The sequence below is a fragment of the Crocuta crocuta genome, unplaced genomic scaffold (genome assembly GCF_008692635.1).
Source record: "Crocuta crocuta isolate KB4526 unplaced genomic scaffold, BGI_CrCroc_1.0 scaffold207, whole genome shotgun sequence".
In the NCBI taxonomy this organism is placed as follows: Eukaryota; Metazoa; Chordata; class Mammalia; order Carnivora; family Hyaenidae; genus Crocuta; species Crocuta crocuta.
Genome location: NW_027531996.1, coordinates 815,148 through 831,570, shown reverse-complemented (window position 1 = coordinate 831,570; position 16,423 = coordinate 815,148). Strand labels below are relative to the sequence as shown.

At 37.3% G+C, this 16,423-nt stretch overlaps 1 protein-coding gene and 1 non-coding gene across 6 annotated transcripts in view; both read left to right on the top strand.

Moving 5' to 3' along the window:
- The window catches only part of PTPRC (protein tyrosine phosphatase receptor type C), a 123,670-nt gene that overhangs the window by 61,216 nt on the left and 46,031 nt on the right, over positions 1-16,423 (top strand). For 2 of the 5 annotated variants that reach the window (XM_077775147.1, XM_077775149.1), the window contains 7 exons: positions 1,239-1,373; positions 4,492-4,635; positions 5,389-5,454; positions 6,622-6,648; positions 8,364-8,576; positions 10,594-10,722; positions 12,101-12,241. In XM_077775147.1, the coding sequence (XP_077631273.1) occupies positions 1,239-1,373; positions 4,492-4,635; positions 5,389-5,454; positions 6,622-6,648; positions 8,364-8,576; positions 10,594-10,722; positions 12,101-12,241 (855 nt within the window). The remainder of the gene's footprint in view (positions 1-1,238; positions 1,374-4,491; positions 4,636-5,388; positions 5,455-6,621; positions 6,649-8,363; positions 8,577-10,593; positions 10,723-12,100; positions 12,242-16,423) is intronic. The other 3 variants (XM_077775148.1, XM_077775150.1, XM_077775151.1) reach the window with 3 other exon arrangements.
- On the top strand, positions 11,751-11,914 carry LOC144240753 (U1 spliceosomal RNA). Its single transcript, XR_013337841.1, has one exon. It is a non-coding gene; the product is annotated as a U1 spliceosomal RNA (small nuclear RNA).

Here is a 16,423-nt window from a genome sequence, read left to right as displayed (position 1 = left end):
TTCCTTATGAAGCAGAATGTGAGGAGAAAATGTTTAAAATGGAATAGACTGGAAATAAGGATGAATAATACTAAAATACAAACTTGCACTGACACAATAATACGATGGTGAGGTTAGCTTGGAAGACTTCCTACATTTTCAGATAAAATAAGACATTTTATCCCCCTACAAAATAACTTTGCTACCCAGTGATACTTGAATTATCTACTGGGATAAAATCTGTATGTGTGATTTAATTTATGATTGTAATTGATTTGTATTATGGAATACAATCCAATTTTCCTGCTTACTGATATATATAAGTAGAAATTTCCTTAATCAATGTTTCTAACACTATAATATTTTCAAGCATTTTCAAAAATGAATACAATAAGCAGCTTTTGCATAACATTAGACTTAATTATGTAATATTATTTTTACAAAAATATTTTATGCATGTTGCAAAACATCAACATAGAAGTATACATAAAGTATATACTTCATGCTTATATATACTAGTTTACATATAAAGTATTTTTTTTTTACACACATACACAATGAAAATACTGTTTCTCCAAACCCTGACCCTTAAAGATCCAATTTTATCTGTGGTGATATCTCCTCCAGACTCTAGACATGTGAGTCTCTGAGAGAATGTGGGTGTGTGTGAACTGTTACCCCACATCTTTTACAATACTAGATATTATTAATCTTTCAAAACTCTGCCAGTGTGATAGTTAAAATATTTTATTTTAACATTAAAAAATTTCATAGTGATGAGCATTTTTGCATATACTTTTTAGTCGTTGTGTATATCAGATATCTGTTACATGTCTTGTCCATTTTTCTATCTTTTTCTTTTTTTTATGATTTGCATATTGTATATTGAGGACTTCTTTACTGATTCTGCCCACGAAGAAATACCCCAACTTTCAGTTTGTAAAGTTGAAGGAGAATTCAAAAAGCTCACAGAGATTTGGAGGAAAAAAAAAAAAAGAAAGAAAGAAAGCCACCTGGAAACCTGAGTCATCTATGACTTAATCAGGGTCAACTGGGCCCCAGGGAGCCTCTGGGAATATGTAAATGAAGAACTCAGGTGCCACCTTCCTGCCAAGGAAACTTAAATAGAGGCAGACACACATTTTAATAGATTGGGTCATTTCACGGTTTAGTAAACAAATATACTGATAACGTCTCAGTATTTAAATGTTTCCTCTGCAGTAGGGAAATACTGAAATGATTTCACTTTCTTACCTTAGGAGCTACACAGCCGGCTCCCTTCTCCACGCACGCAGACTCGCAGGCGCCCTCTGCCGGATCTGACACGCAGACACCTAGCAGCATTGCTGCCTCTCCCGCACTCACCCCTGCTCCGGGGAGGAATGACACATCAGGTTTGCCGGGCTTTTAGATTTGTGCAACTGTGAAGAGAGCATGACAGCTGCCTGTGTTTCAGAGTGGTGTCAGGGAATCCAACCACTTGTTAAACGTGTAGCACTTGCTAGTTGGTTAATTTGGGATTTCATACTTTCCTGGGTAGCCTTAGATTTACGAGGAAACCTAATTAAGGCCCTTGTAGTACAGATGAAATAATAAAGAATGAGACTTAGGAGAATAAAGGAAAAACCTGTTCTGGAATAAACAGTTATTCAGGGTATTCTGTACGTTTCTTCATATTGGGGCAAGTACCACTGCACAGTGAAAACTTTTGCTAGTAATGAAGAATAATATGTAGGAAATGTTACTGATAGACTTCTAACCAATAAACAAAATCATGAACAGTAAATGACTTCCATTATCAATGAAGGCCACTAAGAAATTGTAACCACAGTTTAACTGTTTTTTAAAAGAATGGAGGGGCGCCTCGGTGGCTCAGTCGGTTAGGCGACCGACTTCAGCTCAGGTCATGATCTCACAGTTCGTGGGTTCGAGCCCTGAGCCAGGCTTTGTGTTGACAGCTAGCTCAGAGCCTGGAGCCTGTTTCAGATTCTGTATCTCCCTCTCTCTCTGACCCTCCCCTGTTCATGCTGTCTCTCTCTCTCTCTCTCTCTCTCTATCTCAGAAATAATATAAAACATAAAAAAAATGAATGGAAAAAACTAGCGGCTCCATTTTCCCCATCCAAACATTAAGATTCTTTCAGCTTTCCATCTCTGTATATAAAACAGTGCAAAATATCTCCTCCTTTATCTTTCCAAAATCAGGGTCTAAGTGGCTTCATGGTGCCTTTTTTTAAAATCCTGAAAGACAAAAATCCACACGAATATATATAAAAACGTAGTGGCTTCAATGCCTGAAAATTAAAGATTAAATGGGAGAGCCCACAGAGCAGGCACTAAAGTGGCCTTTCTTTAAATATGAATCAAATAGGGAAGCCAGACATATCAAACAGAAGAATTATGAGGTATTAAAACTCTTCCCTTGGCACCAAAATCATTACAGGCAATGCACAAACTTGAAGTGACTGGGGAAAGAGCTGCCCTCCCCGCCCTGCCCTGTTCCATCCACTCCAGCTGCGGAGCTACAGTAAGAATTTCTGGAGCTTTTAGCAAAGCCACAGGCTCAGAAGTTGTGGACGAGATGGAGCTGTAAAATAGCTAGAGGACTGGCGTGCAGCGGCTGATTGTCGCAAAACCCACTCCATTTGTCCTCCTGAAGAAATGCTTACTCTCATAGTGGTGGATTCCACTAATTAAAAACTGATTAGGATTCATTAACCTAATGAAAATTGAAAAAGCCGCTCCTAAATCAGCACTGAGATTACCTGCACAAGGAAATAGTTTTCACACGAAGGGGGAAGGCAGGGAAGTTGGGGAGAGACAGTAGGGGCTTTAGAACAGCATGAGGACAGGGGGCTCTTGGGGGAGGCCAAGGGAACAAGCATGTGAAAGAGAAGAAAGGAAAGAATGTGGAGGAACGAGGAAGACAAACCAGCTGAATTTAAAAAAAATATGTTTTTTATTTTACTTTTGGGAGAGAGAGGTGGGGGAGGGGCAGAGAAGGAGAGGGAGACACAGAATCCAGGCTCCAGGCTCCAAGCTGTCAGCCCAGAGCCCGACTTTGGGCCAGACTCAGGAACCCCGAGATCATGACCTGAGCTGAAGTTGGACTATTAACGAACTGAGCCACCCAGGTGCCCCAAACCTCTGATTTTTAAAACTCAGCAGAGGGTCATTTCTGCATCTAAAGTTTTACTTTGTTTTAGGAAAAATTAAACCCTCCTACTCTTCTCTATGTTCTGTTGGAGACCTTCTCTGGGGATACAGAACTGCAGAACAGATCTTTATGTTATTCATTCTACTCTATGGTTTAGTTAAATGCAGGGGAGGTAGTGGCTTCTGAAGACTGAGCTGAGAACCTAAACTCAAATTTTTGGAAGATGCCTTTTCAATGCTAATGGCTCGGTTTGTAATTGGACAATGCCCACTTGCTTGCCCTGAAACCGTTTTCAGAATGTGCATGCCTGTTTCACTCTGCTGAAACCCTAAGAATCTTACAAACGCAAGACTAATCTCATATCATTGAACCGAAGACCCCAGGGACCATGACAGTGAGATAACCAAACAATCTCCTGTAGAGGCTAGTTAGTATTTCTTTCTTTTTTTTTTTTTTTTTCCCATGGCAACTTCCAGAGTTCCAGTCCTCTAGAAGGCACCCAGTGAATACATACTGATTTCTTGTGCCGGAATTCTGCGTGTGATGTCTGCAGGAGGGTGTAGCACGCCTTAGGTGCTTTGAACCTTGGCAATGACATATTCTAACCAAATACACTGTGCGGTTTCTTTAGCAATGGCACCTAATTCTATATGTATTTGCCTAGGTGTGCTTGGAAAATAAGGAAAGGGTGTCTGCATGATGTGGAAGTTCTTTGGTTCTAAACCAATTTGATTTTTTCCTGGGAAGGGCAGTCAACATAGTGAAAGTAGAATTGTTACCTCCATCTGGAAAGGAAAACACCCTGAGCTCAGCAGCTGTACAGGCAGAAGCCCATTCAGCTCTAATGTAAGAAAATTAGACCTAAGCACCTGCACCCAGAAATGCCTCCCCAGGGAGGTGCCCCCGAGGCGAGGTTTCCGGCACATGGTACATTGTACTTCCTCTTCTCCCAACCTTCACACACCCTTCTCCACCCAGAGCTCCGGGCCCGTCTTTGTCAGCACCAGCAAGCCAGCGCCCCACTCTGTCACTTGGGTGCGTTTCCTCCATCACCTAAGGCATCCCTTGGCTGGAAAGCTTGGCCTCGCTGGCTTGTGCAAACAAGCTATCTCCTCAGGTGCCAAATACTTTTACAAGTGGTGTTCTGATTACAGAGCTGCCTAGGCGTTGAGTTGCATGATGTTATTTTTTTTCTGCAAACCCGGCTGGTTTTCATTTAGTTTTACAGAACGCAGACAGCTAAGTGCTCACTTGTTGCTTGGCTTAGCCTCGATACCCCTGTTTACGCTGAGTGTCTGGCTGTTGCCCTTCTGTGGCAGAAATGGATGACCGTGATGGTGGCCTTTCTGATTGCAGGTTTTCCAGGAGAGAAGATTCCACTCAGCACCTTTCCTGCAGACAAAGCTTTCACACCAGTAGCGACCCTCAGCCCCGCACACAGCAGCCCTGCTGCCCTTAGCTCACTCATCTCCAGCATCACCTCCAAAGATAACTCCTCAGGTTTGGCCACGGTGCCCTAGGGGTTGTAGGTTGTGGATAACGAACTGGAAATTTGAAGCTTGAATGCAGTTCTTTTATGTATTTCATACCACATGTTGTTTGCAGTGATGTTTCACATACTGACATCAAATTAGCCAAAATAAACTTGCCAGTAAGCTTTGTTTCTTGGCGTACCTTATTTTGTTATTCATATAATGAATGCTCATGGCAAGGAAGAGAGAAAATAGACTTGAGTCATATGGCCCTGGGATCCAATCCATTCCCGTTAAGCTTCTGGATGACTTTTAGCACAAGCTACTAATAGTTTTTGTGTGATGGTTTTCCCTTCTGTAAAAATGGATATTACAATATTCATTTTAGAGGGTGGATGTGAGGACTGAATATGTAAAATGCCCGGGAGGCAGCGAATGTTTAAAAAGACTAAGTGGGATCCTTATTGGTAATTAAAATAAGGAGGTTATTGAAGGAGAAAGGAGTAGTTTCAGGAAGATTGCACATCAGGTAAGAATTACCCCAACGGATGAAGAGTTTCTCTCAACTTATTGAATGTCAAGCTCTAATTATTTGAACTATTGGTTATCTTAAAGGGCCACTGGTAGATAAAGCTTTGGTTCACTTTCTTATTTTAAAAACAAGCAAGTGTCAATTCCAATGATTCAGTGAGGAAAGAAAGAATCTTTGCTGAAGAGTTTTTCCCTTGACCTTCATTATGACAAACTCATTAACTTGTCTTCTCTGTTCATTTCCTTGCAGATTTGAATCTTATGTCCACTTCACCCGCAACAAGCATTACCTTAACAACTGCTCCCACAACAATAGGTGACAACCTTACCCTCAGCCATGCAATCATACCACTACCACGTACCTGGGATGTGCTCATAGAAGGGTCTTCCATTTGCTCTCCAGTGGGCTCCTTTTTTGGAGAAGTTCATTTGAGTATTCTAATCATGGGGGGGCTATGGAATAGCAGTTCATCTTACAACACATATTTTAGCTGTAGAACAGCTGGTGAGATCAGCGCATAATGTTACTGTGATATCATATCATTATAACATCCCCCAAGAGTTGTGTACTTTATGCAAATGCATAGAAAAAGGATCAAAGATACTGGGACTTCTTTCTCAAAGAGTGGGCTTAGGTATTAGTATGAAAAAGAACAATTCTGTCAGCGGGTCTTTGCCTTCCAAGTGGTGACTCGCAGAGGGTTGATTGCAGAGCTCCAGTCATGGAGCATGAAAGCAAAGGCAAGGGATCTGAATGAACTTGGCAATTGGCAGTGACAGACAGTCAGTGGGTCGGCCATGGCAGAGCCTGCAAGCCCATGGTTCTCTCCCAAATTTTTCTAACTCAAAGGCCAGATTAGCAGGATCTCTTAGCTTTCACAAAGCACATTTCCGCTCTTTCTTCAGTTAAATACAAATATGCTTCACCCACGATATGTTTCAATTTGTTGAAAGACCCTTCATTACCCTGCATCCAGTATATGTACAAAGAAATTACAAAAGTTAAACTGGAGAGTGAAGCAGCCTTTGCTGATTTTCTGATTTTTTTCAACAAAGGTGTCAACTGAACTCTCTAGGGGTTATAATGATATAAATCTATTTTGAGAGTAATCAAGGGGATGAGGACCTTTACATGTGTTTGGTTACATGAATAGTTAGCCATGTCACCACACCATAATCAAAAGTGTGCTCAAAAAAATCTCTATATTATTATTATTAAGTATTATTATTATTACAATCATTATGGGTTAAACTCATGAAAATGTCTTATATAACTAGCTCATTAGTTTTCAACATTTGAAGTTTGAGACTAAAACATGGTCCTAGGCACTGCAAACCCTGAGTTGTCTGTTAAACCTAACTCATAGACTTTGAAGTCGAAACATTATAAACCCCCTCTCCCAAAATGACTATAGCAGAGATGTTATAAATGTTATAAATAAAACCTTAATAATTTTCGTTCTCTCTTTTTCTTCTGTTACAGTTACTACTACACCTAAGCAATCATGTGGTAAGTTTGTTAATTTGGTGACAGTATATATCACTTTAGAATAACACTTTCCTTATCTGCTTCTTCATTCCAAATCTCCAAGACCCACTAGCAACTGGACTCACTGGCTCTCATTTCACATCAGTGATTAGCTCCAAATCTTAAGAGCCTGTGTCCTTCAGAGGCAAGAAACTTTGAGGTCATATTCAGACATAAGATTTGAACACCAGAGTTAATAATTACTAGCTAAACAACTTTGGTGAAGCCACTTCAGTTTGGGTATGTGTGAAGTGGAAGATAGCAATTTTGCTTTGGGGTGGCAGGAGGTAAGGGTATATTGTAATGATAAATGTGAAATGTAGAGAATACCTTCAATGCTTATCAATAAAAATCTGTTTTCGTCTCTGTCTTGCCAGGGTGTGGGTGAAAGCAGATGTTTGAGAACAGTTTGTACAACCCTCTTCCCATGTTCCTACTCTCTTCTCAGAGAAAGTAGAGTTTTTCATGGTCAAGGCTTAACCCTCCACACATTTCTAAATCTCACCACTGAAGTCTCTGCCTTCAGTAGTTGCCCATGCATTAAATGTAAAGATCAGCCTTCATATGTTTTCTTAATAAATATGGTCTTTTCTGATCATATTCCTCTTGTATTATTGCCTCTTGATGCTCTTCACTTAACGAATATGAAACTACTCAAAGATTCCTGAACACATAATGTTTACATCCTGCCTCCGTGTTCTCTCCTGCTCTTCTTCCTCTCTACTCAGAATTCCACTCCATTCTCATCCAGCACACCGATTCCCACCATCTATTTTTCTATGTCCTGCTCATATTTTAAAATATAAACTGAGTAACCCACCTCCTCTGAGAGCCTCTCCTATCCCTACACTCTGACTAGATTTCTCCCTACCTTTATCCCTTATTGTTATGTTGCACATAATCTTATTTTAGGGGTTTGCACATCTGTAGCAACTCATCTGTCTGTCTCCACGTTAGCCTCTACAAAGCTGATCATTTGTATTCCTAGTGCTTGGGACAGTGTCTCAAGCATAAAATAAGGGCTTAATAGTGTTCTTTGGATTAAAAATGAGGGAATGAATTAGTATTTGTTGGAAAGATATTTTTACCATTTAACAGAATGTTTTTTAAATAAAGAAGAGAATGTGACGTAGTGATAAGGAGTAGTACTTAGGAGGGTCCGTTATCAATAATTTTACGTAAGTAAAAGAATAATGAGGCCTGTGGTCCCTGAATCAATGTTCCACATATTTGGAGAAACAGGTAAACAACAACTGTATTTTAGGAAGTAAGGGAAATGATAAAGGAAGAAGAAATTCATCAGATGTTTCATTCGTGTGTCATTTCAACAAGTAATTCAAGCAAGTGTGCCCCTACTAATGACAGGTTTTATGTAATGATTTGGGTTTGTGGTGATGTTCAAACTAGACTGGTCTTTGCCGTCATAGAACATATAATCGAGTTAGGAAGATAAGACATTAATCTATTAATCATCCAAGTATAAACTTAAAAGCTGAGGTCCTTGATGTAAAGGGAATTTTGAAAAAATAAATATGGACACATCTGATGTGATTGTTCTTTTTTTTCATGTTTCTGGGGATATTTTGTTAGATACTTGATATTTTTGAAAATCTATGTTGAGACTCTTGCATTTGAAGTAAGCTTATTTGTTCTGAAAAATTTTTAAAAAGGGAATCCTCACTTTTATTTTCTTTCAGGTGACAAATATGCAGATATCCATGTGACTTATGACTATGAAGCTAACTCCTTTACAGCAAAACTAAATGTTAGTGATGAAGTGGAGTGTAACAATCCCCCATGTTCAAATAATACGATCCCTAACCTAGCAGCATGTGAAAATAAGAATGTTACTATAAGTCATTCTTCATGTGTTCCTCCATATAAATTTTTAAAATTGGAGGTACCACCAGGTAAATATAAATTGGTTTCTATTTGTATTTTTACAAAAAAGTACAATTCTACACGTCTTGCATTCTAGTGGATGAAGGAATCTTTCAGGTAAATGCACAGGCATGAGGGAAAGGATGTCAGCAGGATGCTAGTGGGTGAACTTTCTGGTCTTCTAACCCAGTGAAATTAGGAGTTCATAAGCCTTCTTTACCCCTTACTCCCCCTCCCTATACTCCTTCTACAGAGTGTTTCGTGTAGATTAGGTATTATTTATCCCACCGTGGATAAGTGATTACCCACAATCTTTCTTCCCCTCCCTACTTAGTTCATGTCATTGAATATATATGTGCACATATTTATTCCTCTAGATACAAGTGTGCCTGGAGTATATTGGGGTAAAACCCAAAGTCAAGGATTCGATGTTTGTGTAAAGAACAAAAATACTTGCACACAATAAAAGAGAGTTATAATCATGTTACGGTGATCAAGCCACTTTTGCCAGCTCACCTACTGCTGGGAAAGAAGAGGGGATGGGGGAATCAAGCCCGCTCCACTGAAGAATATAACAAAATGCATTTTGGAAAAGGGATTCAGGAACTGTGTAAATTTATCAGCTCTTTCACATCACCTAATAATTCAAGAACATTGATTTGTTAAATTCAAATAGGTTAAAGTTTGCTTCCATATCTTGGCTATTGTAAATAATTCTGCTTTAAACATAGAGATGCATGTATCCCTTTGAATTAACGTTCTTGTATTATTTGGGGAAATATTCATCAGGGAGATTGCTGGATCATGAGGTAATTTTATTTTTCACTTTTTGAGGAAGCATCATACTATTTTCCACAGTGGCTGCATTCCCACCAGTAGTGCATGAGGTGTCCTTTTTCTCCACCAACACCTGTTGTTTATTGTGTTGTTGATTTTAGCCATTCTGATAGTGTGAGGTGATAGCTCTTATAGCTTTGATTCACAGTTCCTTGATGATAAGTGACGATGAGCATCTTTTCATGAGTCTGTTGGCCATCTGCATATCATCTTCGGACAAATGTCTGTTCATGTGTTCTGCCCATTTTTAAATTGGATCATTTGCTTTTTGGGTGTTGATTTGTGTAAGTTCTTTATATGTATTTTGGATACTAACCCTGTATCAGATATGTAATTTGCAATGACATGGATGTAGCTAGAGGGTATAATGCGAAGTGAAATAGTTAAAGACAAATACCATATGATTTCACTCATATGTGGAATTTAAGAAACAAAACAAACAAGAAAATGGAAAAGATGAGAGAGAGAGAGAGAGAGAACAAGAACCAGACTCTTAACTATAATAATAAACTGATGGTTATCAGAGTGGAAGGGGATGGAGGGATGGGCTGAAGAGGGTAGGGATTAAGGACTGCACTTGTGTTGAGCACAGGGTGATGTATGGAAGTGTTGAACTACTATATTATACACTTGAAACTAATGTTACACTGTATGTTAACTAACTGGAATTAAAAGAAAAACTTAAAAACTAGGTTAAATTTTGGTATTTTTTGAAAAATGACATTTAACTTATTCATTTTTTCTAAATATTACTGAAATAAATTATTATTTAGAAACAGAAAACGACAGTTAAAGATGTAGTCACCAAGACAGAACCCCTATACCTATGTAATAATAATTTAATAAAAAATCATAGAGTAAATTAAAAAATTGAAGATATAAGTAAGATAAAATGAAGTGCTTTAAAATGTGCAAAAAAAAAAACCCAATTTCATCTAGAAACTTGCTTGAGTTCCATTTTTTAAAGGTAAGATAAATTCTAAATAAAATGCTGCCAATTAAATGCTTTCCAGAATGTGTGATGTTAAAAAAAGAATAAGCTATATAATTTAGCATATAAAACCCTGAATTATTGGAGTTTTTAAAAACTTTCAAAACTAAATGTTTGTCAAAGACTATATCATGAATATAGTCTCAGTGACTTTAATTGAGCATATGACACATATTATGAATCATTAATCATCTATTTCTATACCTTCTTTTTGACAGATCCTGAAAGTTACTCTTTGGAAACTTGTACAGAGGCTATAAAAGCAAATACTTCTCTTTGTTTAAGAGTGGTAAAAAATAAAAACTTTACTTGTGATGAAAATAAAATTAGATACAAACTTACATGTGGTAAGAATATAACTTTGATTGGAGTACTTTTATGGTAGAAAGTTGTTCTAGATATTATCTAATCCTCCTTTCCTTCCTTTCTTCCTTTCTACCCTCCTTCTTTCCCTCCCTTTCTTCTTGCTTTCCTTTCTTCTCTTTCTCTCTCTCTCTCTCTTTCTCCCTGTCTCTCTCTCTTTCTCTCCTCTTCCTCCCACTCTCCCTCTCCCCTCTACCTTCTTTCACTCTCTTGTGGTCCATGAGTTTTACGGAGTCAAAACATTGTATTCACTATACCACTCAAATTCACAAAATAGACAAATACTTTCCCTAAAAAATAATCTTTGAAATAACAAAAGTCAATTAATTTGTAAGAATTTTCTTAGCAACTATTATACATAAGGCATTGTTGAAAATGTTACAGGGGAGGGTGTCATAGAAAAATTATGATACACATACTGTTAGAATAAAAAGAAAAACAAACGTAAGATCATATGACTCAAGAGTTTATGTGGTCAGCCCTCCATCAACAAAATTCATAGATGACCTGAGGAACATTTACATGAAAGAAAAGTGAGAAAAGCACAGTCAATGCCGCTAGGAAAATAGATTTGGGTTCAAATTGGGGACAATAATTGAGATACCAGTTCTTTTAAATAATTAATGATTTAATGTTATTTTCTTTTTATTTGAATTTATTAAAGTGGAAGCTCTTCCCTTGGTGTAAAGCCATTTGCTAAGTCATATTTGGCAAGACAAACAGACACACAGAGGCACATACACACTACACAAAGAATGCAGTGTGACACTGAATGTAATCATCATGTTGTAAAGAAGATTCACAACTATGATACGAGCGGTATGAAGAAAGCAAGAACAGATTTATAATGAATTGATGATAAAATAATGATGTAGTTAAAATATCTATTAGGCAAAGGCTAACTCAGGTGGATTATCAGTTTCTGAGCAGAGAACTCATTCCATCAGTGAAATTAGAGACACTGTCAAATTCAGTTAAACTTTTTAATATTTTCTTTAATATTAGGGGTATCACCCTTATCTGGAAGGGGAGATTCCATCATCACAAAGGTGGTTTTCGCAGGACGAGGCTTATCTATCGCACTCCGGATGTGCTGACCCCTGAGATTTCCGCAAATGTGGGAAACTCGAATGCACAATTTGTGGTAGTGGGGGACTATGTTTCCACTTTCCCCTGGAAAAAAAATTGAGTGTGGCAAAATCATGCATAATTTTAGTAGTTTTTATTATATTTTACTTATTTCCTATTTGCTATAGTTTTCAGTGTAATAGATATTTATTACAGATATGAAATCTAAAGAGAAAGTTAAATGTGATTATTGTATTTGTACATGTACTGGTACACAATACTTATTTCTTTCAGATAAATTTCCTTCAACTGATAAGAATCATATTTATTTGGAAGCCCTTTCACCTAAACAAAATTATTCCTGTAATTTCAAAGTATTCTACGATTCCCATGAGTTTTTGAACAAAAATGAAACCTTTGAAACAGATGTTGGAAGTGAGTATATTACTTACCTTATATGTAAAATTTCTTTTTATGTTCTTATAGTTGTTTGAGAATCAAAGAAAATAATGTTGTAGATTTGGAGAAAGGGTTTCAGAAATTGGATATGTATCAAGTTTTAAAGTAGAATTTCAAAATGGATGATAGAAGATCCAAACTTTATCAAGTTATGTTGTGTGTTTATTTTGTTTGGTTGTTTGGGTTTTTTTTTTTTTAACTGCAAATTATAGGCCATTGTGAGGTTGTGGTGGACACAAAACTGAGGTACATGAAATGGTTTGTTCACTTCCTTCCCATTTCCTCCTGCAGCCATGTTCCTTTCTTGGTGCACTACAGCACCCTCTGCCCTTCAAGCAAACTCTGCCTTTGATAGAGGTGGGCACATGGCTATTAAAACGCAGTGGAGAATCTAAGTATTGGTGGCAATATGATAATTAGTGTTACTAAAATGCAAGCAATACAAATAATAACAAGACTATAAAGTTAATAACAATTGGCAAAAAAACATTTTGGAAAATAGTAGCATTTGGGAGATGGAGGGAAGAAGGAAGTGAAAAGTGCTAAAATTCCACTTTTTTTCAGTGGACTCCAATCTAGAATCTGCTAGAAAAAGTATGTTAATAATGTGTATGACAGTTTATGAGTAACCACCAAGAAAGAAAGGCAGAGAGAGGAGGAATGCAGGTGGTATAGCCACTTTGGAAGAAATTTGTAGTTTCTACAAAACGAAACGTACTCTTACCTTACAATCTAGCCATCACACTCATTGGTATTTACTCAAATACTTATGCCAAATACTTATGTCAAATACTTACTTGGTACTTAAGTCAAGTACTTAGTACTTGTGTACTGAGGTACACAAAACCCTGCACAGGGATGTTTATAGCAACTTTATTCATAATTTTTGCCAAAACTTGGAGGCAACCAAGATGTTGTTCAGTAGGTGGATACACAGTACAACCAGACCCTGGAATATTACTGAGCACTAAAAGGAGATGAGCTATCAAGACATGAAAAAACATGAAGAAACTTTAAATGTTAATTACTAAGTGAAAGGAAGAAAGTCTGGAAAGGCCGAATGGTTCTAACTATATGATATTCTGAAAAAGGCAAAATTATGGAAGCAGTTAAAAGATCAGTGGCTCCTGGGAGGAGAGGGAAGGGTGAAATAAATAGAACACAGAGGATTTGGGGAACAATAAAAATACTCTATATGATACCATAATTATGGGTACATATCATAAGACACATTTTCTCAAACCCATATAATGTACGACATGAAGAGGGAGCCCTAATATGAATATAGACTCTGGGAGATAATGATGTGTCAATGTGGGTTCATGACTTGTACAACCCTGGTCAGGGATGCTGGTAATGGGGGATACTATGCATGTGTCAAGGCAGGGGAATGTGAGCAATCTTTGTACCTTCCGCCCAATTTTTCCATGAACCTAAAAATGTTCTTAAAAAGTTAGGTCTATAATAGTAATAAGAATAATAATAAATCATGAAATAAGATTTATCCCAATAATGTAAGAATCCTTCAGCATTAGAAAATAGCAATTCAACCATTTTACATATCATTTACTTCAGGAAAGGGGGAATTTTTGCAAGATCATTGCAAAAGAAGCTACCTTCTTTATTTCTTAATGTTTATTTATTTTTGAGAGAGACAGAGACAGAGACAGGGCATGAAGGCAGAGAGACAGGGAGACACAGAATCTGAAACAGGCTCCAGGCTCTGAGCTGACAGCACAGAGCCTGATGTGGGGCTCAAACCCATGAACCATGAGATCATGAGCTGAGCTGAAGTTAGACCCTCAAATGGCTAAGTCACCAGGCACCCCAAAAAGCTACATTCTTAAAAACAAAATGAAAAACTTTGTTAATTCCTCTACTATGATCCACCCATTTAAAGTATATAATTCAGAGGGTTATTTTTAATATATTAAGAGTTGTGCAATTATCGCCAGAATCAACTTTGGAACATTTTCATCACACCAGAAAGAAACCCCATATCTATTAGCAGTCTGTCTTCATTTCTCTTTCCACACCTGCTTTCCACACCTATGCAGTTGCCAATTGACTTTCTGCTTCAACGGATTTTGCCTTCCTCTTGCCTAGTCTGGATATTTCATATAAATGGAATTCTATAATATGTTGTCTTTAGTGACTGGATTTTTTCACTTAGCATAATGTTTTCAGGGTGCTCCCATGTTGTAAAATGTATCAATACTTTAGGGGTTTTTTTTATAGCCTGATAATATTCCATTGTATGGATATAGCTTATTTTGTTTGTTCATTCATCAGTTGGTTAATTTTTCCACTTTATTTGGCCATTATGAATAATGCTGCCAAGAATATTCATTTACGAGTTTTGTGTATACATATGTTTTCATTACTCTTGCATTCATACCTAGGATTGGAATGTGGGGCTCATATGACAACCTAGTGTTTTGAATTTTGAAGAACAGCCCATCTGTTTTCTGAAGTGTCTGCATCACTTTACATTCTCACCAAGAATCCATGAGGGTTCTACCTTATCCACATCTTCACCAACACTCATTTATTGTCTGTTCTTTTTATTATAGTTATCTCAGTGGTTGTGAAATGGTACCCCCTTGTGACTTGGAATAATGACTCATAATTTTGAGCATGGCTTTCAGATGTTTTTTGGCCATTGGTATATCTTTCATCTATTCAAATCCTTTGTCTATTTTTAGATTTTTTAAAAATTGAGTAATAAGAGTTCTTTATATATTCTAGACCCAAGTGCCTTGTCAGACATATGATTTGCAAATATCTTTTTTCATTCTGTGAATTTTCATTTTACTTTGTTGATAACTTTTGAAACTTATAAGATTTTAATTTTGATGAGGTCAACCTTATCAATTTTTACTCTTTTGCCTATGCTTTTGGTGTCACATTAAAAACCCAGTGCCAAATCCAAAGTCATGCAGATTTATTCCTACATTTTCTTCTAATAATGTGATGGTTTTACTTCTTAAATTTAACACTATTGATCCATTTTGAGTTAATATTTGTATATGATTTGAGGTCAGAGTTTGATTTCATTCTTTTGATGTGGCCATTCTCTCATTCTTTATTTTCTTTTTTAATGTTTATTTATTTTTGAGTGAGAAGAGAGAGACAGAGTATGAGCAGGGGAGGGTCAGAGAGAGAAGGAGACAGAATCTGAAGAAGGCTTCAGGCTCTGAGCTGTCAGCACAGAGCCCGATGCAGGGCTTGAACTCACGAACCGCAAGATCATGACCTGAGTGGAAGTCGGGGTGCTTAACCGACTGAGCCACCCAGGTGACCCGCCCACCATTCTCTTGTTCTAACACCATTTGCTAAAAAGACCATCTTTCCCCCACTGAATGGTCTTGCCAACCTCGTCAAAAATTAATCATAATGATGGGCTTATTTCTGCATTCTAAGCTCTATTCCACTGATCTACATATCTATCTTTATGCTTGTATCACTGTTGATTACTGCTACTTTATATACGTTTTGGAAATCAGGAAGTGTGATTCCTTCAACTTTGTTCTTCTTCAACATTGTTTTGAATATTCAAGTTTCTGTGGGATTCCATATGAATTTTAGGATCAACTTGTCAATTTATACAAAGTAGCCTAACTGGATTTTTTTTTAAAGAGAGAGAGAGAGAGAGAGAGAGAGAAAGAGAGCCTGAGTGGAGGACTGGTGTAGGTGGAGAGAGAGAGAGAGAGAAAGAGAGAGAGAGAGACTTAAGCAGGTTCTACACTCAACATGGTGCCTAATGTGGGGCTCGATTCCATGTCCCTGAGATCATGACGAGCTAAAATCAAGAGTTGGATGCTCAAATAATTGAACCACCCCTGCCCTGAAAAGCCAGTTAGGATTCTGATAGCGGGTTGCATTGAACCTGCAAAAATCACTTTGGGAAGTAATGTCATCTAATTACTAATTAGTAAAAATAAATTATTAAGACTAGTTAATTACTAATGTTAAAAAAAGACTAATGTTAGTCTTCCAGTCCATGAATATGGGTGTCCTCCCACTTATTTGCCTTCTTTACATTATTAAACAAAAATTTTTGATAGTTTTTAGTGAACCAATTTTGTACTTCTTCTGTTAAATTTATTTCCAGTTTTAAATTTATTCCTGATTCTATGCGAGTATTTTTCTTAATTT